This window comes from Miscanthus floridulus, chromosome 3 (genome assembly GCF_019320115.1).
Source record: "Miscanthus floridulus cultivar M001 chromosome 3, ASM1932011v1, whole genome shotgun sequence".
Classification (NCBI taxonomy): domain Eukaryota; kingdom Viridiplantae; phylum Streptophyta; class Magnoliopsida; order Poales; family Poaceae; genus Miscanthus; species Miscanthus floridulus.
Window position 1 is genome coordinate 128652596 of NC_089582.1, and position 26688 is coordinate 128679283.

A 26688-nucleotide genomic window follows, 5' to 3' on the forward strand; every position below is an offset into this window, starting at 1 on the left:
ACAAGTGGGAACGTGCGTGGCCAGATTTCCTAAAAAAAAGAACTCCCCAAAAATAAAGGAGAATTATTTGCCACGCTGACTGTGATGGTCGCCGGACGGTCTCGCCAGCAGATCCGATCAAATTATTTGCAGGCTCCCGGGGCTTAATTGCCATGTTTCTTCAATCGAAGTCTTTGATGGCAGCACGCAGTTTCCGTACTCTGTAGTAAAGACAGCCGAACAGACAACACTGTGAGACTGAGATTATGGCGTGTTTAGTTCCAAAAATTTTTGGCTTTTGGCTACTGTAGCACTTTCGTTTTTATTTGACAAAAATTGTCCAATTATGGACTAATTAGGCTTAAAAGATTCGTCTCACGATTTCTCGGCTAACTGTGCAATTAGTTTTTTTTTTCATCTACATTTAGTACTTCATGCATGTGCCGCAAGATTTGATGTGACAGGTACTATGCAAAAATTTTTGGATTTTGGCTTCAACTAAACGGGGCCTTACATGCAGTAGCTACGGCGAGAGGAAATGACTGACTGAAAGTGTGAACTCACTTGGTGCCTGGTAGACGACGGAGGCGGCGCCGGCGAAGTCGCACGTCCCGCTTGCCCGATGATTGCGCTGGTAGTAGCTGTTGAACGCGTATGAGGCATGGGCGACCATGGTGTTGGGCTCGAAGCACGGCGCTCCCGGCTGGATGGCGCTGCAGTCCGCGCCGTTGGCACAGGCATAGCTCAACCCATCCAGGAGCCGCGCGTCCCCGACCGCCGCGTTCGCCACGCACCAGCTCGCGTTCGGGTCGCAGGTGCCTTCAGTTTTAGTTCACAACACCAGGTGATCAGATGATGACCGGATCAGCATTATTTGCACGTTTGCAATCTGCATGATTGACAAATAAGATCTGAAAGCAGCAGCGAGTGACAACTCTCGACTCACCAGCTGGTTCTTGGTAGACGATGTAAGCGGCGCCGTTGAAGTCGCACGTCCCATTGGCGCGGCCGTTTCGCTGGTAGTAGCTGTTGAACGCGTACGAGGCGTGCGCGAGCCTGGTGTCCGGCTCGAAGCACACCGCGCCGGGCTGGATGGCGCCGCAGTCGGCGCCGTGTCCGCACGCGTACTCGAGCGCCGCCTGCAGCCACGAGTCCCCGACCGACGCGTTCGCCACGCACCAGCTCTCCGCCGCCGGCGCCGGCGGCGGGCTGCCGCCGCCGCTGAAGTCGAACTCGTACACCTTCTGCATGTTGGGGTAGAAGAGGCCGAAGTTGGCCTCGATGTCGTCCGGCCCGGAACCCTTACCGTTCTCGTTGAACAGGGCGAAGATGTACACGTTCATGTCGGCGTCGGGGCGGAGCGGGGTGCCCGTCCTGCCGGACAGCACGCGGTTGATGACGTTGTTGTTGTACGCTTGCGCGTTGACTTTCGACGCCGCCGGCGGGTCTACTCCATCCCCGTCCCCGACCGCCAGCTCCCAAGGCGCGTGTGGTTTGTGTGGAGGGCCAGGTTTCGGTCGTCCGGCAGACGCTGACCCGGTCTCCCCTTGAAATGCTTGAAGACTGGTGAACCCCAGCTTATCCATGGCAGCGAACGTGGCGTCGCGCTGAGCGTCCAGGAGGCTGTAATACATGAGGCCGGTGTCCTGGTCCAGCACGCCGGGGTTGGGGTTCCCCAGGAAGTAGTCGCGGGAGATCTTGTCCGGCTGAGCGGCGTAGGCGAAGTAGGGGTAGAGGTTGATGGTGAGGTAGGAGCCTGTCCGCTGCAGGAACTCGAGCATGGGCCTCATCACCGGCTGCGCGATGTCGTCCCGGAACCTGCCCCTGGACGGCGGGAACGAGTCGGTCACCGCGGCGAAGGACAGCGGCGTGGACACCTTGATGGCGTCAGCGAGGCCCAGCTGCGCCAGCGCGGCCTGCACGTTGGTCATGGCGGGGACGAGCAGCGGCGTCAGGTCCGGCCTCGAGTCGAACACCTCGTTGCCCACGGAGACGGCATGGATCCGCGTGGCGGGGAGGTACGCCGCCACGCTGCGCCGCGCCCAGTCGGCCGCGTACGACGGGCTCCGCGCGGCGTCGGCCAGGTTCTCGTTGGGCAGCATCACCATGAGCTTGATGCCGGTGTTGGCGAACGACCTCAGCACCGCGTCGTTGGTGTCGTATATCCGCACCATGGTGATGCCGTTCTCCCTGAGCAGCTGCACCACCGCCGCCGGGTCCGGCAGGTCGTTCGCCACCCTGCCGTAGTTCACGCCCACCTCGCGCGCCTCTGAAAGCAGCAGCAGTTAGCATAACATATCATTGCGAACTGCGAATACCTGCACTGCAGCTGCAACTCGATCGCCACCATTTTCAGAACAGCAATAATGCATCTATGTGTTTACCTGCAGTGAGGCACAAGAGCAGAGGCAATGTGGCGGCGCCGAGGAGGAGAACGAGGCGGCAGGTGAGCGCCATGCTCGATCTCCCGTAGTACCGAGAGCGAGAGAGGCAGACAGAGCAAGACGGAAAGACGAAGCGAGTGAGGAACCTGCCTAAGGGCCTGCGTACGGCAGTATTATTGTTGTCAGTTGGCCAGTTGGCTTCATCTGCTGATCTGAAGATTTTTTAGAACAAGCTGATCTGAAGATATAGAGATAATGAAGAAAACAAAGTCATAGTTGGCTTGTAATAAGGACTGCAGCAGGAGGAAGGTGCTGGTTTCCACTTTACAGCGAGGCGTTACTGAAACCCAATTGGCTGGTCGATCGGAGCAAGCAGGTTGTGGCGTCAAGTCGTCGTTAACCTGCTTCTCAGCTTGGCAAGTCGATTCCCCACTTGTATACGAGGAAAATCGCAAAATATTTTGGTGCATGCACCGAACAGATCAGCTGAGTCAGCTCCGAGCCCACCGCTTTCTGTGTCATACTCTGACTCTCACGGATCAATGCATAAGCGGGTTCGGCCATCCATAAGCGGATTAAGGCCGACCTGCTGCTAGTTGCTGGTTTTGGGATGGTAGGAACACAAAATTATTTCAGTAGATACATGGATAGGCACCATATAACAGCGGAAAAAAAGGCACCATCTAACAACGGCGGCACCGAAGTTGGATGCTGCGTGTCCCACCTATTTCCTTCCTCACCCCTCACCCTGTTCCCTCACCCCGGATAAGTTCGTTTCGCTGAAATTTTGCTGATGCTTATACTGATTTGTTGTGAGAGAAAAATATTGTTTATTCGCTGAAAAGTACTGTTGAAGTAGTTCAAGTGAACAGGTGGTCGCCACTGCCGTTTCTCACGGCTCCATGGTCATCTTTGGACAGAACACCGTCATCATATCAGCTGTGGCCGGATCCGACCTCCTTTGGCATGGTTTCATTGTCCCCGTCCTCTCTGCCCCACCCATCTCCCTCTTTGTCGTCGTTGCCTCCTATGACTTTGATCCTTGGGCTCATGACCTAGGCAGTCGTGGTGCCATGTGTTGTCGAATTCGACCTTCGTTAATATAATTTTTTAGGCAAAAAGGAAAGATAAACTACCCTAAGTGACCACTCTCTTTTTATTTCAAATTGTAAGTCATTTTATTTTTTTTAGATGCATAGATATTTTTTGAAGGAACTGAAGGGATGGACGCTACGACAGCGGCGAGGACCAAGCCCGAGCCCCGACCTATCGGGGCCTCAAGCCTTTGGCCGACACATCCTCAATGCGCCTTTCCCACCACGATACCGGCCACCGAGCAACATCCCAAAGTACTCCGGGGAAACAAACCCCGGGCTATGGCTCGAGGACTATCGGCTTGCTTGTCAGGCTGGTGGCGCGGATAATGACAACTTCATCATCCACAATCTCCCAATGTTGCTCGCCGACTCGACGCGAACATGGCTGGAGCGTCTTCTGCCCAATCGCATCTACGGTTGGGCGGACCTGAAGGAGATCTTCGTGGGCAACTTCCAGGGCACCTATGCGCGCCCTGGAAACCCATGGGACCTCAAAAACTGTCAGCAGAAGTATGAAGAAACTCTTCGCGAGTACATCCGGCGCTTCTCCTGGTAGTGCAACGAGCTGCCCGACATAGCTGACACCGACATCATCATAGCCTTCTTGTCCAGGACCACCTGCGAGTCCCTGGTCGACAAGTTGGGCCACAAGGGTCCGAGGACCACCAAGGAGCTCCTCGACATCGCTACCAGCCATGCCTCCGGCAAGGAGGCGGTCGGAGCTATCTTCAACCACTCCAAGGGCAAGGCAAAGCGAGACAATGACGCTGGCGAGAGCGCCTCCAACCGCCCCCACAAGAAGAAGAATAAGCAGCGGCACGAGAGCTCTCTCATGGCCGCTACCGACTGTAAAGGGGGCCAGAGGCCCGCCAAGGGCGCCCCCGACCACTTTGAGAAGCTGCTTGAAGGACCGTGCTCGAACCACGCCTTCCACGTCAAGCATCTGTACAAGGACTGCGCTCTCATGAAGCAGTTCTTGTCCGATGGTGCCAACAAAGGGGAGCCAAGAAGGGACCCCAAGCCAACGGTGGACGACGCCGACAGGAAGGATGACGGCTTGTCGACCCTCGACGGCTGCCTCATGATCTTCGAGGGGTCGACGGCTTATGACTCTAAGCGCCAGCAGATGCTGGCACGCCGTGAGGTCTACACGACCGAGCCTGCCACGCCCGCATTCCTCCGGTGGTCGGAGTCCGCCATCACCTTCGATCGGACCGACCACCCTGATAGCATCCCTCAACCAGGGAGGTATCCGCTCGTCGTCGACCCGATTGTCGGCACGAAGCGGCTTACCAAGGTGCTGGTGGACGGCGACAGTGGCCTCAACATCCTGTACGCTAAGACGCTCGATGCTATGGGCATCGATCAAGCGCATGTCCGACCGACCGGGGTGCCTTTCTATGGCATCGTGCCTGGGGAGCAGGCCATGCCGCTCGGGCAGATCGATCTGCCTGTCACCTTTGGGAGTCCAACTAATTACAGGACGGAGACCCTCACTTTTGAGGTGGTAGGGTTCCATGGAACTTACCATGCCATCCTCGGACGGCCATGCTATGCAAAGTTCATGGCCGTCCCCAAGTACACCTACCTGAAGCTAAAGATGCCAGACCCGCGAGGGGTCATCACCGTCGGCACTTCCTTCCAACGTGCCTACGAGTGCAAGGTGGAGTGCTGCGAGCACGCCGCGGCAATCGTCGCCTCTACCAAGCATGCGGCCATCTAGGAGAGGACCGCCGAGGAGCCTCTGGACTCCAAACGGTCGGCTAGGTCCTTTGAGCCTGCTGAAGGCATCCCTCGAAGATGCCATAGATCAGCTCGATGAAGCGCGCGACGTAGCCCTCCTCCGTTTAGCTAAGTACTAGCAAGCGTTGTGTCGGTACCACAACCGTCGAGTGCGGGGTCAGGCCTTCAACATCGGAGACTTGGTACTCCACCTCGTCTAGAGCAACAAGGATCACCACAAGCTATCGCCGCCATGGGAAGGACCGTACGTCGTCGCAGAGGTGCTCCGACTGGACACCTACAAGCTCAAACCCATCGACGACCAAATCTTCACCAACGCGTGGAACATTGAGCAGCTATGTCGCTTTTACCCTTAGCTCTTTTCCAAGTCGTTGACATACTTATGTAAAACCATGTTTCTGAAATAAAAAAACACTCTTCCTTATCAGTTTCGATTTGCTTCCTCGTTTCTTAGTGACAGCTGACCCTGCAAACGACCAGGGGTCGGGCCTCACTCGGGGGCTGATAGGGGAATACTCTCACTTAGAGACTCACATCCAACCCCATCCTACGTTAAGGCCTAAAAAGTAAAAGTTGTGGAAACTAACTATGAGTAAAACCTGGCGGACTGCTAAATGACCTACGGCCTGGTGGCTACGACGCTTTTGCTCCCCGACGTGATCAAAGTTTTTCACCGGTTCGAGCTGAGCAAACCCAACGACGGAAGGGGTCGGGTCGCACCTACTCACTTTACATTCAAAATAAAAACTTGTTCACCACAAGTTCGCATCACACTCCTTTTCACCATTAGAAAAGGACAAACGTTTAAAACAAAAAATACTTGTTCATTACAAGATTAATGGCTTCGCGGCCCGAGTTCACCTAACTAACTAGCCCCTTTGGGGGAGAACTATACCTTCTATCCTATCCGCCAGGTCCTACGAAAGGGGAGCCACCGCCGTTTCCATCTCCTCCAGCTCGTGGACTTCATAACCAGGCGTGTAGCCATAGCTAATCGCCTCCAGATCGATGATGTCCCCATAATGAGAATGAGCAATCATGAAGGACTGATTGATGCCGGCGCGAGGGGCCTTCCTGTCGAGCTGGCGCACATGAGCCATGATCTCAATGGCACGGGCCACGAGCGAGCTGGTCCCCTTCGACTGCACCATTTCAAGGTCATCGCAGACCACTCTAAGGGCGGCATGTAGGACACCAAGCTTGTCACTCTCCGCCTAAAAATTTCTCTTCACCTCTGCGAGATCTGCAGCCAGCCTAGCAGAAACGCCCTCACCCTCTAGGTTCCGGGTCGTCTCCCTTTCAAGCTTGGCCTAGAGGGAGCCGACCTTCTGCTACGCATCATCGTGCTCATGGCAGGCTTGGTCACGCTCTCAGAAAGCCAGGTCGCGCTCCTCATGAGCCATGCCACGTTCCGAGCAGAGCCTATCCGTGGTTTGGTTAAGCTCATCCCGCTCCTTGCGTAGCCGAGTGACCACCGTGACATCCCGGTTTCCCTTTTCGCTAGGGCCACGAGTTTCTCCTTGGCCCCCAGCTTCAGATCCCTTTCTTTCTCAACCTCGCCTAGAAGGCCAAGGAACCATTGGCATGTTTTGATGTCTTTCTGGAGTAGCTCATCCTGCTCCTTCCTAACCCTGGTGGCTTCTTCGTCATCCTTCTGTGACCTCACCAATAGGGCCTCGAATGCCTTCTCGGCCTTGTTGGCATCCTGACGGGCCTCGGCCACCCGCGATCAAAGATTGGCCGCCTCCTCGGTGAGGGGCGTTAGCTCAACCACCCTCTGCTGGGCAACAGCGAGCTGAGCTATCACCTCCCTGCATAGCCATGCCTCCTCGATGAGGAGGTCCCAGGCTTCCTTCTGTTGACAAAGGAACCGAGATTTCTCCCGGCTGTGAGCTATAAGGAACTGCAGGGAGATGATGGTCAGGATACAAAAAATATATAGAGGAAGAAAAGGGCAAGAAGCAGGACCGAGCAATACCCAGCCAGAGGGAACAACAACATGGGCCTCGAGCATGGACGCAATCCCTACGTCGAGGCTCTTCGGCTCCATGCTCTCCGCGGCATTGTCAAGGGTAAAAAGTGTCGACACCGGATCCTGCAGGTTAGTCCACTAGAGCAGGGGCTCGCCCCACATGAGTGAGCCGCTGCCCACCGAGGTCAGGGTCAAGGACGACTCCCCGTCAGCCCCAAGCACCACCGACCCCTCTCGCCGTGATGTCCCCACCGGGACGCCCCCTCCAGTGATGAAAGTGGTCCATAGTTTAGACGCGAGCCTTTCCCCTAGCACCACAACTCTCAGGAACCCCTTGGCCACGTCCCCCTTTGTCCAACCCACGCCAGGCACCATCGCTTGGGCCACCGATGGCACAGGTCACGCCGATGCCTTAGGTGATGTTGTAGTCGCACCTAGCTGTGACCCATATGTCATGGGCATAGCCACCTCCACCTGTGTCGGTGGGGTCATGACTGGCTGTGTCGCACCCACCACAGTCGGTAGCCCCGTCTGCCCTATCGTTGGCAATGGTATCGCGGCCATCACCGGCTGCTCCACGACCGTCGAAGGTGCCCCTTAAATGCCCACATCCACCTATCCCACCGAGGGCACCAGCGGCACCACGAGCGGCACTTGACTGGCTGGCGATGTGGTCACACCAACACCGCTCCTGCCCAAAACAGGTGCGACATCAACCAATGGCCACCGCCCTAATCGGAGGGCGATGCTCTTCTTCGGCGCCAGCGCTAAAGGATTCTGCTGCCTACCGACACTGCAAAGGACGAAAAACATAAGTCACAATGAAATCTAACTAAAACAGGAAAAAAATAGAGGAATCAATAACTCACCTTAGCGTCGTCGGGTGGCAGATACGTTTGGGGGATGAATCCCCTGACCCCTGCTCCATCTCATCAATACAAGGTTGTTTGGAGCCCACCCTCTGCTCCTAGGAAGAGGGGCTCTCCCCTGATAGCTCATGGGGTGCGATGGCAGAGCCGCCCGCCTCTGCTGGCTCCTGGGGCACGATGGTGGTAGAGCCACCCACCTTTGTTGGCTCCTGGGGTAGGCCGGCGGTGCGTCCTGCCTCTGTTATTTCTTGGGGGGCATTGTTCGAATGGCCCTCCCCCGTCGGCTCCCTAGATGTGCCCTCCCCTCTGTGAAATGGGAAGGGTCCCGATGCCTACAAGGATGAACTGATACCTATCAGCATGTCCTCGCGTTCTAGGTTGTCCCACTCGATGTCGTCAGCTACTATTTCCCCTTCCTTCAGCTCCTCATCGTCGTCATCAATGTCATCTCCTCGCTCTCATGCCCGCATCCTTATTTGTTGCTCCCTTCTCTTGTCCTCCTTTGCCTTCCTTTGCCGCTCGTTCGTGACATGATTCGCCACCCTCATGGTTGGGTCCCTCGGCAACAGTATCTAATGGTCCATGAGGATGAGATCCCTCGTCTGGCCCCATCCCCTCTCAAGGTCAGATTAACAGGGTTAGGAAGTTAATTGGAAAAGAAGAGGTAGGAGAGAGGGAGACTTATGAATTGCACGAAGCTCGGTTCTGGCCGCATCGGAGGATGTCCCGGCACTAGGTAGACGAAGTCGAGGATGGCGCTCATGTCATCCTGTGGAGGCTCCATCGCCTCCTTGATGTGTTGCACGATCTTAGATTTGGGGATTGCCTCCTCAGTGAGCATCGTTCCCTCGAGCGATGCGTCTGATGCCATCAGGTATAGTAGAAGCGCATGTGCCATCAACGACGCCACCCTCCTCACGTGGTATACCCCAATGATGCTGGACCCCTTCAGGCCACGCTCCCTCAGGATCCTGATGGTGGCGACATGATCCTAGATCTTCTTCTTGTCCTTCTCCGGAATGCCCCACTTCCTCCACTGGTCTAGGGCCTCTTCAATCAGGCGCCCAGAGAACTATGGTAAAGGGGCAGCATTGTCATTCTTCAAGTAGAACCACTACGAGTGCCACCCCTTATTGGATGTCGACAGACGCATGGACGTGTACTCTTCGAACCGGTTGTTCCAGAGTTGGATGCTGGCGCACCCCATCAGCATGTGCAGCTCCCAACCAACCCTTCTCCCTCTTCTTCTAGAGGTTGACGGTGAAGAGGTGTCTCCATAGATCGAAGTGGGGACTGGTCCCCAAGAATCCTATACACAACACGACAAAAGCCACCATGTGTTGGATCCCGTTAGGGTTGAGGTGTTGTAGCTCGATGTTGTAATGGGACAACAGCCCCTAGAGGAATCGATGGCCAGGGGTCGTGAGCCCTTGCTCGTGGAAGTGGGTGAATGACACCACATAGCTGTTGGGCGGCGATGGCGCATCCTCATTGCCGAGCAGCACCCACTCCGTAGCCGTGGTCTATGCGTAGAGGAGGCCACGGCGGATGAGGCCCTCCATGCACGTGAATGAGATGTCTGAGTGGCACCACGGATCCATTGAAGGCAGGGGCGGATGAATGCGAGCTCAATGGCGGTGGAGATGTGGAGGCAGGAAGCCCTAGCTTGACGATGGCGAAGATGCAGACGCAAGAAACCTAAGCGTTGGCGGTGGCGGCGTGGCTATAGAGGTAAGGATGCAGGCATGCGTATGAAACACGGAGGGCTAACCCTTTGGTTTATAGGAGCGACAGGTGCGAGGAAACCAACCTCCCGCCTAGATCTCCTCGCCTGTCATGACCTGTCACCACTTCTCGTCATGGGGCATGCGCACGCCACCTCTGGATGTCCCCTCAAAAAACACGCCGGACGTTTCGCCTCCCCGAACGGGCCACAACCCATCTAAGGTAAGAGGGATATGGAACTAAAAATGCTCCTACGACCCATCTAGGCCTAGGAGTTCAAAGGTTGGCCCACCAACTGTCTTGACAATCGCTCCGAGCACCTTTAGAGTGAGGGGTAGAAAGGGATGGATCTGCTAGCAGCCAGTACCCGGGCGCACGAGCGCCACGGATAGCCCAGCCCATGTTCGATTCTCGGTCGGATACAATCCAGGGGTTTTCCTTGAAGAAAGGCAGAGAGCCCTCGGGACCGGTCGAACGGACCCAAGAACTATATGGATTGATCGCTGAGAATTTGGAGTCGGTCACCAGCTGACCCAAGACGGACTCCCACGAATGGGGTGTCGGGGCTCCACTCAGACTAGCCCGTTAATAGCTCATCGAGCACCATGATTCATCCATAGAGGAAAATCATGGCACGACTCAGCTCCTTTGTTTTTATTAGAAAAAAGCTTGAGAGAGGACGATCACAAAGATGAGCCGACCCTAGACCGGACCCCTGCTATGTTCAGGGGCTCAAGAAAAGTTGGGCTCACAAGGAGACCGAATGTGCGGTCGTAGAACAATGAAAGGTCGGTCAGACCCCTGTAGGGGTCAGAATCAGGAAAGACCTTTTCTGACCCACTGAATCTCGTGGCTATACCCTCGAGAGGTCCAATCATGACAAAAGGGAATCGCCGTCCCCAGGACACGCCATGGGCGACAAAAGAAGGCCGAGGCCCTCAGAGTCCTCCCATTCAAAAAAACCTCTAAAGGAGTATTCTACTCCTCCATAGGCTTAGGGGCTACACCCACCGGGGTGCACTCGCACGCACCCACTAGCAAGTCAAAAAAATCCCCTGGGCAATTCTGCCTGAATTACCCTGAGGGTCAGGGGCTATTGTCGGGGACCAATACAAGGGTACACGACGAGGAGGAGCTAATGGTCATCAACATTGATTCACCCGAGCAGTCAAGTGCACGACTATAGCTCCAACTGACCCCCAGGTGCGTAGGTTTCGCCTCGCCCAACTGCTAGGGCATGGGCTCTAGCTCTCCCGACCACTGGGGGCAGGCTCCGCCTCGCGCGACCACTAGGGGTGGGCCCCGCCTTGCTCGACGTCTGGGTCGGGGGCTCCGCCTTGCCCGACCTCTGGGGGTGGGCCTTGCCTCGCCCAACCTTTAGGTCGGGGCCTCCACCTCTTCCGCCCTCTGGGTTAGGGGCTTTGCCTCGCCCGACCCCTCAGGCGTGGCTCCTAACGGAAGCCCGTACCATCGCCAATCATTACAGGCCAGAAAGTACAACCCAAGGTCAAACTTCTGGCACTGTGTTGGGAGCAGGCATATCTCAACATGACTCATGCCCGCGACATGTCACTCTAGGGAATTCACATAACCAAAAGTGATGGACGTGTGGTCACTATGCTGCCTACTCCCTATATGGCTACTGACCAGCACGCTGGTTCATCGCATCGCACGCCAGGATGAAATGGGACACCACGACCCGCTGACAACGCTAGGGCATGGCATCAGTGGTGAACAGGCGCCCGGTGTGGAGCCATCCCTGTCACCATCTTTAGTGTCGATGGGACCCGCATAAAGGAGAAGAAAGGCCCGGCGGTCCTAGAAACCTTCCTTTCCTTGGGTCTTCTCCCTCTTTCTCTCTATAACCTGCTCTTCCCCTTCGTCTATAAAAGGGGAAGCAGGACGCCACATGGGGGAGGGGGACGGCTGGACACCACTCTACACAGTTGTATACATCAAAACACACGTCCTAACACATCTTAGGAGCACACGCACATCAGAGACTTGGGACATGTCCCTCTCTCACCCGTTTGTAACCCCTACTACAAACTTTTAGTGCTAGTAACATGAGCAGCAACGATGAATTGGACATAGGAACTTTCTGCCTGAACCAGTATAAACCTCATGTCTTCTAAGCACACCATCCAAGCCAGACACGTAATACTCGAAATTTACTAGTTGGTAACTTGAAACACCGACAACAAGCTTAAGAAACAAAGAAAGAAACAAATAAAATATTAGGAAAAGAAGGGCAATTACAATAGGTTTTGAATCCATAAATCAAAAGTATGAGATAGTCTAGTCCTTGCCCGTAAGGAGAGGATCTTTATTTCCTCTATGAACACTGCTTTAGTTGAGTTGAGAATCGGCTGAACTCCTTTGAATATGAAGTCATTCCGAACTGTCCAAATTGTCCGGCACATTAATATTGTGACCAACATAAAGAAGGTAGGGTGAGATTGATCCCTGATCTGATCAACTGCTGCAGTGATGTTTTGATCTATCTGAATTGTAATGCCCAACAAATTCTAGCATTTTTTTGGCAAACTGACACTGAAAGAACAAATGGTCAGTTGTTTACTCAATAGATTCTTGACAAAAGACATAGTTGTATGAGTCAAGAGGCATGTTTTTCCTTCTCAGAACATTCCTTGTGCTTAGTCAGTCCTTCAATAACAACTAGAAAAAAACCTTGTGCTTTGGCTGACAAAAACACTACCACAACCAATTATAAACTTGAGGAATATGCATGTGACCAATGTGGTGCTTGTAGGTTCTTGAAGCTATTGTTCTTCCCCACTGAGGAGTCTAGACATCTTCCTGCTCAGTATAATTGTCGGTGCAAAAAGTGAGCAACTAGTAAATATTTGTCATTTTGCTATACGTTGTGATCAGATGTGGCCTAGCCCTCAATGACACAGGGTTTATACTAGTTCAGGCAACATGCCCTACGTCTAGTTTGAGTCAGTCAGTGACTTTATTCCTGAGCCTAGGCGCTCGAAGTTTGCTGTGGGGTTACAAACGAGTAGGAGTAAGATGGGGGGTGTCAGAGGTCTAGTCAGACTCTAGACCGAAGGTCCGAGAGTGACAGGAGCTCCTACATGCGCTAAGTATTGGAACGTATGCTCTGTGTAGCTTTAGAAAGTCTAAAGCTAGCAGAGAGCGAGTCAGAATGATTCGTCTGTTGTTTGTTGTTCGTTGTTTGAATCGATCGTGCTTTTGGAAGAGGGCGCATCCCCTTTTATAGATGAAGGGGACAGCCTTACAAGAGAGAGAGAGGGAGTGTGTTGTACCTAGTCTTGTTGCCCATGCCATCGGGTATGATACGATTCATCATCGCCTACAATGCTATTGATGCCCTAATGCATGTGGTTGGTTCCATCGTGTTCTTCTGGTATGACAAATGTCGGCGCCTACCATACTGTAGGACAAATGTCGGTTCCCACAAAACTCTTCATTGTACTGACAGTTCTGGAAGGTTATAAAGTACCCTTCTGACATGACCAGATAGTACTATCCTACAAGCGTGTAGGGTATGGTCCTTGGTATTGTGGTTGACTTGAGCACCCTGTCTTACTTGCTCCGCCTATTTCTTTTGGGTCCTTATCGAGCGAGCGCCCCGTTCGGTCATTTCCCAGTCGGCTCCGACCATGGCGGTTGGAGGAGAGCTGTAAGCAGAGGTTCGATGTACTCCCAGTCAGAGAAATGAGTAGGAGTCAGAGGCGAGCATTGTTCCTTCCTTGGCTAGGCCTTCCGGTCGGAGAAGTGGGTCAGAGTCGGAGGTGAGCGTCGTTCCTTCCTTGGCCAGGCCTTCCAGTCAGAGAAGCAGGTCAAAGTCGGAAACGAGTGTCATTCCATCCTTGGCCAGGCCTTCTGGTTAGAGACTGGATTGATCTTTTGGCCTATCATTAGGTACCTAGGCCAGCCTAGGAGTTCTGCGTTGTTCGCAACGTCTCCTGCTGGGCCGAGCTTTCGCTGGGAAGTAGGTTCATTAAGGACCTTAGGTTTATGAACCTAATAGGAGCCCCTGAGCCCCCAGACGATTCAGGTAGAATTGTCTGGGGGTTTCATTTTGACAGTGGGTGCACACGAGCACACCCGGTGGGTGTAGCCCTGAGCCCCCGGGTGATTTGGGTAGAATCGTCTAGGGGTTTTTTGACTTGCCGGCGGGTGCGCACGAGCGCACCCGGTGGGTATAGCCCTCGAGCCTACATCTGACTAGTGAGTCAGTTGGAGGCTGAGCATCTTGGTACTCTTTCTTGGGGCCGTAGATTTCTATGTTTCTACCGTTTGGGGTGTTCGCCCGTGTTTGTCCCGCACGCGATTTGCGTGGTCGGTTGTTTTCCCGAGTCGACGTCGGGCGACCTGAGCCCCTAAGCCCCATTGGATTCGGTAGAGGTTGGTCTAGTTCTGTGTGTTACCCCATCTGTGGTTTCTGCAACTAGAGGGGCTAAGCTAACGTCGGTTGCCTCAATGGCTTGAGTGACGTGCTCGGTGAGCTCACTAACGGGCGCATTCGAGTGGAATCTAGTTCCGTCGTTCGTGATGGGGTCGGCATAGCCCTCATATGGCATTCCACTATTCCTTAACCCACCTCCTAGCAGATGCTCGAGTCATTTCAGAAACTAACTCAGGTTGCCCGCTGGCCTCCCCTCGATGGAGATTCTATGGGCATGGCTCGAGGTTAGGATCGAACAAGAAGGTTGAGATGACCCTATCTACTTCTGGGCAGATCAGGCGAGGGACACTGGGGCTCATCTGTATTTTTCTCTCCTAGCTCTGTTTGATGCAAGGCAGCCTGGAGCCCTTCGTGGGCTGGCCTTCGAACCCTGATTGGTCGTTGCTCATGTTGAATGAGGCAACTACTGTTTCATGACGCAACACGAAGCGTTGTGATGCATCAATTTGCATATGCAATGCTTTGGATGTATGGGATGAATGAATGATGGTATGAATGCATGTGTGAATGCATTGTATGAGAATGGATGAATGAATGATAATGCATCAGAAAATAAAGTAAGAACGTTTGGTAAAGTTACCTTGATGACTCGAGTGATGGGTTTGAGCTCTTATTGAATATGTCCAAATCAGGATCCGTGTCCGTCGTTTATGGCGGAGTCAGCATAGCCCACATGGGGCATCCCTCTGCTCCTTACCTTTCTCTCGGTATTCGCCTAAGCCATCCGATCGACTTAGGAAGCCCGTTGGTCTCTCCTCGATGGAGATCCCATCGTTGGGCCCTTCCAAGTCCTACCTGGGAAGGCGGAGGGCTGCTTGCATGTGGTTGCATCTTGTTTCCTATGCCCGGCATGCAGTAGTGGTGGGCCATGCCAAGGCCACGTCTTGTCTAACCAGGCATCATTTCGTTGGGTAGGGCGCATCCCATCAGTCAAGACGCATCCCACCGCATCCCATCCGCATTGAATGGGGGAAGAGAGAGGGTTTTTTTGCCCCAATCCTTCACCTTTCTCCAACTGCTGTGTCTCCTCCTTAAATAGGGGAAGGGAGAGGGTTTTCATCCTGTTCCTTCGCCTAATCTCCAACCACTGCCTCTCCTCCTTCTTCCATCTCGCCAAGCACGTTCGTGTGCTGCGGCGGTTCCTAAGTGAGAGAGGGTAAAGCGAGGGAGAGGAGAACTCATAGATATGTTCATGAATCTAGAGCGCAATGTTGAGCTAGAGGCCATCCACCATAGATGAGGTAGTGCTAGCTGCCTTCGCCGAGAAAGGGCTGCTTCCATCGAAGGAGGTGGCATACTAGAGGGCTCCTACGAGGGAGGCTTTTCGTGACCTCGGTCCGATGAGGTTGTCTCCTTCCTCACCTTTCATGAGCATGGGCTAGGATATCCCATGCACTGGTTCCTATGTGGACTCCTTAATGAGTGGGGCCTAGAGCTACAACACCTCAATTCGACTAGGGTGCTGCACATCGTCGGCTTCGTGACCATCTGCGAGGCCTTCCTTAGGATGGAGCCGCACGTGGACTTCTTCTGGTGGATCTTCACCGGGCATGCCTTGTCGAAGGGGAAGCCGCCCTAGACCACGTCGGTTGGGGGCTTCACGCTATAGAAGAAGCCAAGGCCACCGGGCTCCTACCCCGCGTACTCCCCTGTGACTCCAATCAGGGGTGGCATGGGGAGTGGTTCTATACCAGAAACTCGGAGGAGGCACCATTCCCACCATTCACCAAAAGGAGGCTGGAGAGGCGGGACAACTGGTCGTGGGGGCCCTCCAGCCGATAGAACAAGCTGGAGGTCATCGAGGCAGAGCTCTAGAAGCTGGTGTAGCACGGCCTCAATGGGCTACAGGTGTTCCACACCTTTTTCCACTGTCAGGTCGCCCCGCTGGCAGAGCGGACGCGACTGATGTGGAACTACTTGGGCCCAACATATCCCAACCGCGCATCGCTGGAGGAGTTGGTGAAGGACGAGATCTAGAGTTGGCTCAATCGGGTGCTGTAGTTGAGGGCCCAAGAGTCCCTTGATGGAAAGCCAAAACCCCCTCCATGATGCGAAGCCTATCCACTCTGGTACACTCCCCTCTCCTTATTCTATGTTATTCCCTTTTGTTCTGGTGATGGGTTCCACCCTGGTGGCGATGGGCGTGACAACGTTCTCGAAGTCTTCATCGAGGCCGGTGAGAATGTAGGTGGCGAGGTCGTCATCGTCCAGCTTCTTGCCCGCCGCAGCCATGTCGTCCGCCAGCCCTTTCATCTTGCCGAAGTACTCGGCGACGGAGGAGGCCCCCTTGGACGCCGTAGCAAGGGCCATGCGGGTGGAGATGATCCGGGCTCGGGACTGGCTGGCATGGTGCTCCTGGATCGCCGCCCAAAGCTCGGAGGCGGTGGTGGCCGATGAGACTTGGGAGAACACCTCCTTGGACAGCGACGAGAAGAGGTAGCTGAGGACCTGCTGGTCCTGGGTGACCCACGTCTCGTACGCGGGATTGGGCTGGGGCTCGCCCTTCTTGCCGGAGGTGGCATCGACAGCGCCCTCAATGTACGCCACCGGAGGAGCAGCATCAGGGCGGATGTACTTGCCGAACTGCGCGCCTTTGATGGTGGAGGAGACCTAGGCGAACCACATGTTGTAGTTGCCGCGGGTTAGCTTCTCAGAAACCGGAGGGAGGAAGCCGAAGGTGAAGGCCGGCGAGCCGGCGGTGGCAGCGCTGGAAGTGGCCATTTGGATCTACTCCGTGAGGAAAAAAAGCTCTGGTACCATGTAAAATGTGAGGGAACGAGATGACCTTTTGGATCTCTCGGCTGCATGTTAATATATATGAGAAACCACCCCTCACGTGGCTTACAAGATTAAATTACAAATGAGTAAGGTTGTTGCAAACTTGCAACTAACCGGCTATACATGCTCTAACTTAACAACAACATGCTAACAACCTTGAGGATACACCATGTGTCTAGATACAAGGTAGCAACACAAGCCGAGTCAATCTACATCTTTAACAAGCCCGACCTCGTCAACCAGGAGAGTCCTGCGTCGTGTGGCGGCATGTGCTTGGTGCTCCACATGGTCATTGCCGGCGAGGGCGATAACATGCAGACGGAAACGGCTAGTGAGCAGCGGATGGTCGTTGAGAGCCTGATCAGCATCATCCCCGCAAAAGGATTGCGTCTCGTGCAGCTTGGCTGCTGCTCGCCTGGCCGTCGTCCTCAAGGTGTCATCGAGTTGTACCTGAAGGGGAGACAGAGCATGAGCGGAAGCGGCTGTGATGGGTACTGGACTGCGGAAAGCTGTCGCGGGAGGTGCGCACGCACGCGGCGCAGAACGAACGGCCGGCTGCCGCTCCGCGTCGTGATGCAGGTGCTACTGTCAGAGCAGGCAAAGATGCCCGACGCCCACAGGAACTGCTGGCAAACGACTAGGTACATTTGCGTACAACTGCTGTCAGCCCTTGGATCTGATCTGAATGGAAGCGTGCAATATATTTCTCAATTACTAAAATACCCACTATAATATATTTCTCAATTAATTACTTAAAAAATAGAATGAAAGTAGCTGGAGGTACATGGTCCTTTTCCAAACATCAGAAAAGATTATCAGCTAATAAACAATATTTTTCTCTTACACCAAACATCTAATAGAACAGCGACTAAAGCTTAGGAGGTGGAACCAAACACCCCAAGGCTGCTTACTGTGAGGTCCGGAATTTACCATGGATTGGACAGCACCAAGTCACCAAACTGTCGTGATAGTGACGCGCAAATGGCTGAACAGTGTTCGTTTCAAGAAAAAAAGGGTTGAACAGTAGTTTCCTTTCTTGGGCCAGCGCTCTGTGCCTGGGTGTAAATACCGCATCTGTGCCGAGGAACTGGCAGGTTGGGCTGGGCCTTGGATGGTATCGAGAGTGACGCTGTAACGAAAAAACCTGCAGTAACTAATACCGGCCGCGTTCGTAACGCTGAAAAAACAAGCCGAAACACTCTTCCGGCTGATTTAATGTGAGAGAAAAATACTGTTCTGGTTGAAAAAATAAGCTGAAAAAGACGGATTATAAGAGAAGCGAACATGACCACTAACACGTTCCACTGAAAAAAAAAACTAATACTAATACGTCCGCACTATAATAACTGTACTAATACGCGCGCCCTAACTTTGCATTGGTTCAGTTAATCAGTGTTTGACAAAGTAAAACATCCGGTCTTCGGAGTTTACACATGGACATATCAGAGCTTTTAAATTATATATAAAGTTTCGGGCATTAGGCAGAGTCAGATATTATCACATATACATGATGTATAAGAGGAAGACAAACCTGCTACATAATGAAAGAAAAAGGTCATCACAGTTACAAAGAGACCCTTAAAATGCGTATAATAGGTTGGCTTCATGTGTTTTTAACCATGACATGGGAGGGTAATAGAGAAATAGGTTAAGGGTGTTTTTGGGTTAATTTTTTATGTAATGGCAGTGGTGGGTATTTATCAATATGTATAGTTTTTCTTTCTTCGATTAATGTGTTAGTTTGTAGCCTTGTGAGAGGTAACAAATAGCCGGCTATAGCTGCCGCTATAACCAGCTATATTGTTACATTGAATTTAGCTCCTTTAGCCCGCTATAACCTTTTTAGCCTTAGAAGAACCTTGCCGCTAACTGCCTATAGCCTGCTATTTTAAACAATGAAATTAACACAAAGATTTCTTTTGTTGATGAAAACTAATCAATAAGATATAATAGTAGCATATAGATTGGTAGACTTTTACAAGTGGGAACGTGCGTGGCCAGATTTCCTAAAAAAAAAAGAACTCCCCAAAAATAAAGGAGAATTATTTGTCACGCTGACTGTGATGGTCGCCAGACGGTCTCGCCAGCAGATCCGATCAAATTATTTGCAGGCTCCCGGGCTTAATTGCCATGTTCAGATGGCAGGTTCGCCTTCTTCCGACTTTGCTATCGTTTCTTCAATCGAAGTCTTTGATGGGAGCACGCAGTTTCCGTACTCTGTAGTAAAGACAGCCGAACAGACAACACTGTGAGATTTACATGCAGTAGCTACGGCGAGAGGAAATGACTGACTGAAAGTGTGAACTCACTTGGTGCCTGGTAGACGACGGAGGCGGCGCCGGCGAAGTCGCACGTCCCGCTTGCCCGATGATTGCGCTGGTAGTAGCTGTTGAACGCGTATGAGGCATGGGCGACCATGGTGTTGGGCTCGAAGCACGGTGCTCCCGGCTGGATGGCGCTGCAGTCCGCGCCGTTGGCACAGGCATAGCTCAACCCATCCAGGAGCCGCTTATCCCCGACCGCCGCGTTCGCCACGCACCAGCTCGCGTTCGGGTCGCAGGTGCCTTCAGTTTCAGTTCACAACACCAGGTGATCAGATGATGACCGGATCAGCATTATTTGCACGTTTGCAATCTGCATGATTGACAAATAAGACCTGAAAGCAGCAGCGAGTGACAACTCTCGACTCACCAGCTGGTTCTTGGTAGACGATGTAAGCGGCGCCGTTGAAGTCGCACGTCCCATTGGCGCGGCCGTTCCGCTGGTAGTAGCTGTTGAACGCGTACGAGGCGTGCGCGAGCCTGGTGTCCGGCTCGAAGCACACCGCGCCGGGCTGGATGGCGCCGCAGTCGGCGCCGTGTCCGCACGCGTACTCGAGCGCCGCCTGCAGCCACGAGTCCCCGACCGACGCGTTCGCCACGCACCAGCTCTCCGCCGCCGGCGCCGGCGGCGGGCTGCCGCCGCCGCTGAAGTCGAACTCGTACACCTTCTGCATGTTGGGGTAGAAGAGGCCGAAGTTGGCCTCGATGTCGTCCGGCCCGGAACCCTTACCGTTCTCGTTGAACAGGGCGAAGATGTACACGTCCATGTCGGCGTCGGGGCGGAGCGGGGTGCCCGTCCTGCCGGACAGCACGCGGTTGATGACGTTGTTGTTGTACGCCTGCGCGTTGGCTTTCGACGCCGCCGGCGGGTCTACTCCATCCCCGTCCCCGACCGCCAGCTCCCAAGGCGCGTGTGGTTTGTGTGGAGAGCCAGGTTTCGGTCGTCCGGCAGACGCTGACCCGGTCTCCCCTTGAAATGCTTGAAGACTGGTGAACCCCAGCTTATCCATGGCAGCGAACGTGGCGTCGCGCTGAGCGTCCAGGAGGCTGTAATACATGAGGCCGGTGTCCTGGTCCAGCACGCCGGGGTTGGGGTTCCCCAGGAAGTAGTCGCGGGAGATCTTGTCCGGCTGAGCGGCGTAGGCGAAGTAGGGGTAGAGGTTGATGGTGAGGTAGGAGCCGGTCCGCTTCAGGAACTCGAGCATGGGCCTCATCACCGGCTGCGCGATGTCGTCCCGGAACCTGCCCCTGGACGGCGGGAACGAGTCGGTCACCGCGGCGAAGGACAGCGGCGTGGACACCTTGATGGCGTCAGCGAGGCCCAGCTGCGCCAGCGCGGCCTGCACGTTGGTCATGGCGGGGACGAGCAGCGGCGTCAGGTCCGGCCTCGAGTCGAACACCTCGTTGCCCACGGAGACGGCATGGATCCGCGTGGCGGGGAGGTACGCCGCCACGCTGCGCCGCGCCCAGTCGGCCGCGTACGACGGGCTCCGCGCGGCGTCGGCCAGGTTCTCGTTGGGCAGCATCACCATGAGCTTGATGCCGGTGTTGGCGAACGACCTCAGCACCGCGTCGTTGGTGTCGTATATCCGCACCATGGTGATGCCGTTCTCCCTGAGCAGCTGCACCACCGCCGCCGGGTCCGGCAGGTCGTTCGCCACCCTGCCGTAGTTCACGCCCACCTCGCGCGCCTCTGAAAGCAGCAGCAGTTAGCAGAACATATCATTGCGAACTGCGAATACCTGCACTGCAGCTGCAACTCGATCGCCACCATTTTCAGAACAGCAATAATGCATCTATGTGTTTACCTGCAGTGAGGCACAAGAGCAGAGGCAATGTGGCGGCGCCGAGGAGGAGAACGAGGCGGCAGGTGAGCGCCATGCTCGATCTCCCGTAGTACCGAGAGCGAGAGAGGCAGACAGAGCAAGACGGAAAGACGAAGCGAGTGAGGAACCTGCCTAAGGGCCTGCGTACGGCAGTATTATTGTTGTCAGTTGGCCAGTTGGCTTCATCTGCTGATCTGAAGATTTTTTAGAACAAGCTGATCTGAAGATATAGAGATAATGAAGAAAACAAAGTCATAGTTGGCTTGTAACAAGGACTGCAGCAGGAGGAAGGTGCTGGTTTCCACTTTACAGCGAGGCGTTACTCACACCCAATTGGCTGGTCGATCGGAGCAAGCAGGTTGTGGCGTCAAGTCGTCGTTAACCTGCTTCTCAGCTTGGCAAGTCGATTCCCCACTTGTATACGAGGAAAATCGCAAAATATTTTGGTGCATGCACCGAACAGATCAGCTGAGTCAGCTCCGAGCCCACCGCTTTCTGTGTCATACTCTGACTCTCACGGATCAATGCATAAGCGGGTTCGGCCATCCATAAGCGGATTAAGGCCGACCTGCTGCTAGTTGCTGGTTTTGGGATGGTAGGAACACAAAATTATTTCAGTAGATACATGGATAGGCACCATATAACAGCGGAAAAAAAGGCACCATCTAACAGCGGCGGCACCGAAGTTGGATGCTGCGTGTCCCACCTATTTCCTTCCTCACCCCTCACCCTGTTCCCTCACCCTGGATAAGTTCGTTTCGCTGAAATTTTGCTGATGCTTATACTGATTTGTTGTGAGAGAAAAATACTGTCTATTCGCTGAAAAGTACTGCTGAAGTAGTTCAAGCGAACAGGTGGTCGCCACTGCCGTTTCTCACGGCTCCATGGTCATCTTTGGACAGAACACCGTCATCATATCAGTTGTGGCTGGATCCGACCTCCTTTGGCATGGTTTCATCGTCCCCGTCCTCTCTGCCCCACCCATCTCCCTCTTTGTCGTCGTTGCCTCCTATGACTTTGATCCTTGGGCTCATGACCTAGGCAGTCGTGGTGCCATGTGTTGTCGAATTCGACCTTCGTTAATATAATTTTTTAGGCAAAAAGGAAAGATAAACTACCCTAAGTGACTACTCTCTTTTTATTTCAAATTGTAAGTCATTTTATTTTTTTAGATGCATAGATATTTTTTGAAGGAACTGAAGGGATGGACGCTACGACAGCGGCGAGGACCAAGCCCGAGCCCTGACCTATCGGGGCCTCAAGCCTTTGGCCGGCACATCCTCAATACGCCTTTCCCGCCACGATACCGGCCACCGAGCAACATCCCAAAGTACTCCAGGGAACAAACCCCGGGCTATGGCTCGAGGACTATCGGCTTGCTTGTCAGGCTGGTGGCGCGGATAATGACAACTTCATCATCCGCAATCTCCCAATGTTGCTCACCGACTCGACGCGAACATGGCTGGAGCGTCTTCTGCCCAATCGCATCTACGGTTGGGCGGACCTGAAGGAGATCTTCGTGGGCAACTTCCGGGGCACCTATGCGCGCCCTGGAAACCCATGGGACCTCAAAAACTGCCAGCAGAAGTATGAAGAAACTCTCCGCGAGTACATCCGACGCTTCTCCTGGTAGTGCAACGAGCTGCCCGACATAGCCGACACCGACGTCATCGGAGCCTTCTTGTCCAGGACCACCTGCGAGTCCCTGGTCGACAAGTTGGGCCGCAAGGGTCCGAGGACCACCAAGGAGCTCCTCGACATCGCTACCAGCCATGCCTCCGGCAAGGAGGCGGTCGGAGCTATCTTCAACCACTCCAAGGGCAAGGCAAAGCGGGACGATGACGCTGGCGAGAGCGCCTCCAACCGTCCCCACAAGAAGAAGAATAAGCAGCGGCATGAGAGCTCGCTCATGGACGCTACCGACCGTAAAGGGGGTCAGAAGCCTGCCAAGGGCGCCCCCGACCACTTTGAGAAGCTGCTTGAAGGACCGTGCTCGAACCACGCCTTCCACGTCAAGCATCTGTACAAGGACTGCGCTCTCATGAAGCAGTTCTTGTCTGATGGCGCCAACAAAGGGGAGCCAAGAAGAGACCCCAAGCCAACGGTGGACGACGCTGACGGGAAGGATGACGGCTTGTCGACCCTCGACGGCTGCCTCATGATCTTCGGGGGGTCGACGGCTTATGACTCTAAGCGCCGGCAGATGCTGGCATGCCGTGAGGTCTACACGACCGAGCCCGCCACGCCCGCATTCCTCCGGTGGTCGAAGTCCACCATCACCTTCGATCGGACCGACCACCCCGACAGCATCCCTCAACCAGGGAGGTATCCACTCGTCGTCGACCCGATTGTCGGCACGAAGCGGCTTACCAAGGTGCTGATGGATGGTGACAGCGGCCTCAACATCCTGTACGCTGAGACGCTCGATGCTATGGGCATCGATTGAGCGCGCGTCCAACCGACCGGGGCGCCTTTCTATGGCATCGTGCCTGGGAAGCAGGCCATGCCGCTCGGGCAGATCGATCTTCTTGTCACCTTTGGGAGTCCAACTAATTACAGACAGAGACCCTCACTTTTGAGGTGGTAGGGTTCCATGGAACTTACCATGCCATCCTCGGATGGCCATGATATGCGAAGTTCATGGCCGTCCCCAAGTACACCTACCTGAAGCTAAAGATGCCGGACCCACGAGGGGTCATCACCGTCGGCACTTCCTTCCAACGTGCCTACGAGTGCGAGGTGGAGTGCTGCGAGCACGCCGCGGCAATCGTTGCCTCTATCGAGCATGCGGCCATCTAGGAGGGGACCGCCGAGGAGCCTCCGGACTCCAAACGGTCGGCTAGGTCCTTTGAGCCTGCTGAAGGCATCCCTCGAAGATGCCATGGATCAGCTCGATGAAGCGCGCGACGTAGCCCTCCTCCGTTTAGCTAAGTACTAGCAAGCGTTGTGTCGGTACCACAACCGTCGAGTGCGGGGTCAGGCCTTCAACATCGGAGACTTGGTACTCCACCTCGTCTAGAGCAACAAGGATCACCACAAGCTATCGCCGCCATGGGAAGGACCATACGTCATCGCGGAGGTGCTCCGACCGGACACCTACAAGCTCAAACCCATCGACGACCAAATCTTCACCAACGCGTGGAACATTGAGCAGCTATGTCGCTTTTACCCTTAGCTCTTTTCCAAGTCGTTGACATACTTATGTAAAACCATGTTTCTGAAATAAAAAAACACTCTTCCTTATTAGTTTCGATTTGCTTCCCCGTTTCTTAGTGACAGCCGACCCTACAAACGGCCAGGGGTCGGGCCTCACTCGGGGGCTGATAGGGGAATACTCTCACTTAGAGACTCACATCCAACCCCATCCTACGTTAAGGCCTAAAAAGTAAAAGTTGTGGAAACTAACTATGAGTAAAACCGGGCGGACTGCTAAATGACCTACGCCCTGGTGGCTACGACGCTTTTGCTCCCCGACGTGATCAAAGTTTTTCACCGGCTCGAGCTGAGCAAACCCAACGACGGAAGGGGTCGGGTCGCACCTACTCACTTTACATTCAAAATAAAAACTTGTTCACCACAAGTTTGCATCACACTCCTTTTCACCATTAGAAAAGGACAAACGTTTAAAACAAAAAATACTTGTTCATTACAAGATTAATGGCTTCGCGGCCTGAGTTCACCTAACTAACTAGCCCCTTTGGGGGAGAACTATACCTTCTATCCTGTCCGCCTGGTCCTACGAAAGGGGAGCCACCGCCGTTTCCATCTCCTCCAACTCGTGGACTTCATAACCAGGCGCGTAGCCATAGCTAATCGCCTCCAGATCGATGATGTCCCCATAATGAGAATGAGCAATCATGAAGGACTGATTGATGCCGGCGCGAGGGGCCTTCCTATTGAGCTGCCGCACATGAGCCATGATCTCGATGGCACGGGCCATGAGCGAGCTGGTCCCCTCTGACTGCACCACTTCAAGGTCATCGCAGACCACTCTAAGGGCGGTGTGTAGGATACCAAGCTTGTCACTCTCCGCCTAAAAATTTCTCTTCACCTCTGCGAGATCTGCAGCTAGCCTGGTAGAAACGCCCTCACCCTCTAATTTCTGGGTCGTCTCCCTTTCAAGCTTGGCCTAGAGGGAGCCGACCTTCTGCTGCGCATCATCGTGCTCATGGCAGGCTTGGTCACGCTCTCAGAAAGCTAGGTCACGCTCCTCATGAGCCATGCCATGTTCCGAGCAGAGCCTCTCCGTGGTTTGGTTAAGCTCATCCCGCTCCTTGCATAGCCGAGCGACCACCGTGACATCCCGGCTTCCCTTTTTGCTAGGGCCACGAGTGTCTCCTTGGCCCCTAGCTTTAGATCCCTTTCTTTCTCAACCTCACCTAGAAGGCCAAGGAACCATTGGCGTGTTTTGATGTCTTTCTGGAGTAGCGCATCCTGCTCCTTCCTAACCCTGGTGGCTTCTTCGTCATCCTTCTGTGACCTCACCAATAGGGCCTCGAATGCCTTCTCGGCCTTGTCGGCATCCTGACGGGCCTCAGCCACCCACGATCGAAGATTGGCCGCCTCCTCGGCGAGGGGCGTTAGCTCAACCACCCTCTGCTGGGCAACAGCGAGCTGAGCTATCACCTCCCTACATAGCCACGCCTCCTCGACGAGGAGGTCCCAGGCTTCCTTCTGTTGATGAAGGAACCGAGATTTCTCCTGGCTGTGAGCTATAAGGGACTACAGGGAGACGATGGTCAGGATACAAAAAATATATAGAGGAAGAAAAGGGCAAGAAGTAGGACCGAGCAATACCCGGCCGGAGGGAACAACAACATTGCACAATGTGCCCCTGGCGTGGTCTAGGGCCTCGAGCACAGACATAATCCCTACGTCGAGGCTCTTCGGCTCCATGCTCTCCGCGGCATTGTCAAGGGTAAAAAGCGTCGACACCGGATCCTGCAGGTTAGTCCACTAGAGCAGGGGCTCGCCCCGCATGAGCGAGCCGCTACCCACCAAGGTTAGGGTCAGGGATGACTCCCCGTCGGCCCCAAGCACCACCGACCCCTCTCGCCGTGATGTCCCCACCGAGACGCCCCTCCAGTGATGAAAGTGGTCCATAGTGTAGACGCGAGCCTTTCCCCTAGCACCACAACTCTCGGGGACCCCTTGGCCATGTCCCCCTCTGTCCAACCCACGCCAGGCACCATCGCTTGGGCCACCGATGGCACGGGTCACGTTGATGCCTTAGGCGACGCTGTAGTCACACCCGACTGTGACCCATCTATCATGGGCGTAGCCACCTCCACCCATGTCGGTGGGGTCATGACTGGCTGTGTCGCACCCACCACGGTCGGTGCCACGAACACAGTCGGCAGCCCCGTCTGCCCCATCGTCGGCAATGGTATCATGGCCATCATCGGCTGCTCCACGACCGTTGAAGGCGCCCCTTAAATGCCCACGTCCACCTGTCCCACCGAGGGCACCAGCGGCACCACGAGCGGCGCCTGACTGGCTGGCGATGTGGTCACACCAGCGCCGCTCCTGCCCAAA

The 26688-nt window shown here is 54.4% G+C and overlaps 3 protein-coding genes across 4 annotated transcripts; 1 reads left to right on the forward strand and 2 right to left on the reverse strand.

Annotated features, from left to right (window-relative positions):
• Positions 1 to 69: 69 nt before the first annotated feature.
• Positions 70 to 2626, reverse strand: LOC136542419 (glucan endo-1,3-beta-glucosidase-like). Its single transcript, XM_066534843.1, has 4 exons — positions 2364 to 2626; positions 926 to 2248; positions 544 to 798; positions 70 to 200 (listed from the first exon to the last, which is right to left on the reverse strand). The coding sequence occupies exons 1-4, from the start codon at positions 2434 to 2436 to the stop codon at positions 118 to 120; spliced, it is 1734 nt and encodes a 577-aa protein (XP_066390940.1). The 5' UTR covers positions 2437 to 2626; the 3' UTR covers positions 70 to 117.
• A 1189-nt stretch (positions 2627 to 3815) lies between these two features.
• On the forward strand, positions 3816 to 5183 carry LOC136544424 (uncharacterized). Its single transcript, XM_066536592.1, has 2 exons — positions 3816 to 4012; positions 4073 to 5183. The coding sequence occupies exons 1-2, from the start codon at positions 3816 to 3818 to the stop codon at positions 5181 to 5183; spliced, it is 1308 nt and encodes a 435-aa protein (XP_066392689.1).
• Positions 5184 to 18913: 13730 nt separating this feature from the next.
• Positions 18914 to 21368, reverse strand: LOC136542418 (glucan endo-1,3-beta-glucosidase-like). 2 transcript variants are annotated; one of them, XM_066534842.1, is made up of 4 exons: positions 21136 to 21368; positions 19698 to 21020; positions 19299 to 19570; positions 18914 to 19223 (listed from the first exon to the last, which is right to left on the reverse strand). In XM_066534842.1, exons 1-4 carry the CDS (start codon positions 21206 to 21208, stop codon positions 19173 to 19175), a joined length of 1719 nt encoding a protein of 572 aa, XP_066390939.1. In that variant the 5' UTR covers positions 21209 to 21368; the 3' UTR covers positions 18914 to 19172. The 2 variants fall into 2 exon arrangements, with proteins under 2 accessions (XP_066390939.1, XP_066390938.1); XM_066534841.1 differs by having other exon boundaries at positions 18915 to 19223; positions 19316 to 19570; positions 21136 to 21367.
• Positions 21369 to 26688: the final 5320 nt, after the last annotated feature.

What these genes read in the sequence shown, in the direction of transcription:
- LOC136542419 (XM_066534843.1), bottom strand. Translation starts at nt 2,436, where the DNA reads ATGGCGCTCACCTGCCGCCTCGTTCTCCTCCTCGGCGCCGCCACATTG. An exon ending in GCTCTTGTGCCTCACTGCAG is followed by an intron (nt 2,249 to 2,363) that starts GTAAACACATAG and finishes TGCTGCTTTCAG; the next exon opens with AGGCGCGCGAGGTGGGCGTG. An exon ending in CGTCGTCTACCAGGCACCAA is followed by an intron (nt 201 to 543) that starts GTGAGTTCACAC and finishes TCTTTACTACAG; the next exon opens with AGTACGGAAACTGCGTGCTG.
- LOC136544424 (XM_066536592.1), top strand. Translation starts at nt 3,816, where the DNA reads ATGTTGCTCGCCGACTCGACGCGAACATGGCTGGAGCGTCTTCTGCCC. An exon ending in TACATCCGGCGCTTCTCCTG is followed by an intron (nt 4,013 to 4,072) that starts GTAGTGCAACGA and finishes CTTCTTGTCCAG; the next exon opens with GACCACCTGCGAGTCCCTGG.
- LOC136542418 (XM_066534841.1), bottom strand. Translation starts at nt 21,208, where the DNA reads ATGGCGCTCACCTGCCGCCTCGTTCTCCTCCTCGGCGCCGCCACATTG. An exon ending in GCTCTTGTGCCTCACTGCAG is followed by an intron (nt 21,021 to 21,135) that starts GTAAACACATAG and finishes TGCTGCTTTCAG; the next exon opens with AGGCGCGCGAGGTGGGCGTG. An exon ending in CGTCGTCTACCAGGCACCAA is followed by an intron (nt 19,224 to 19,315) that starts GTGAGTTCACAC and finishes TCTTTACTACAG; the next exon opens with AGTACGGAAACTGCGTGCTC.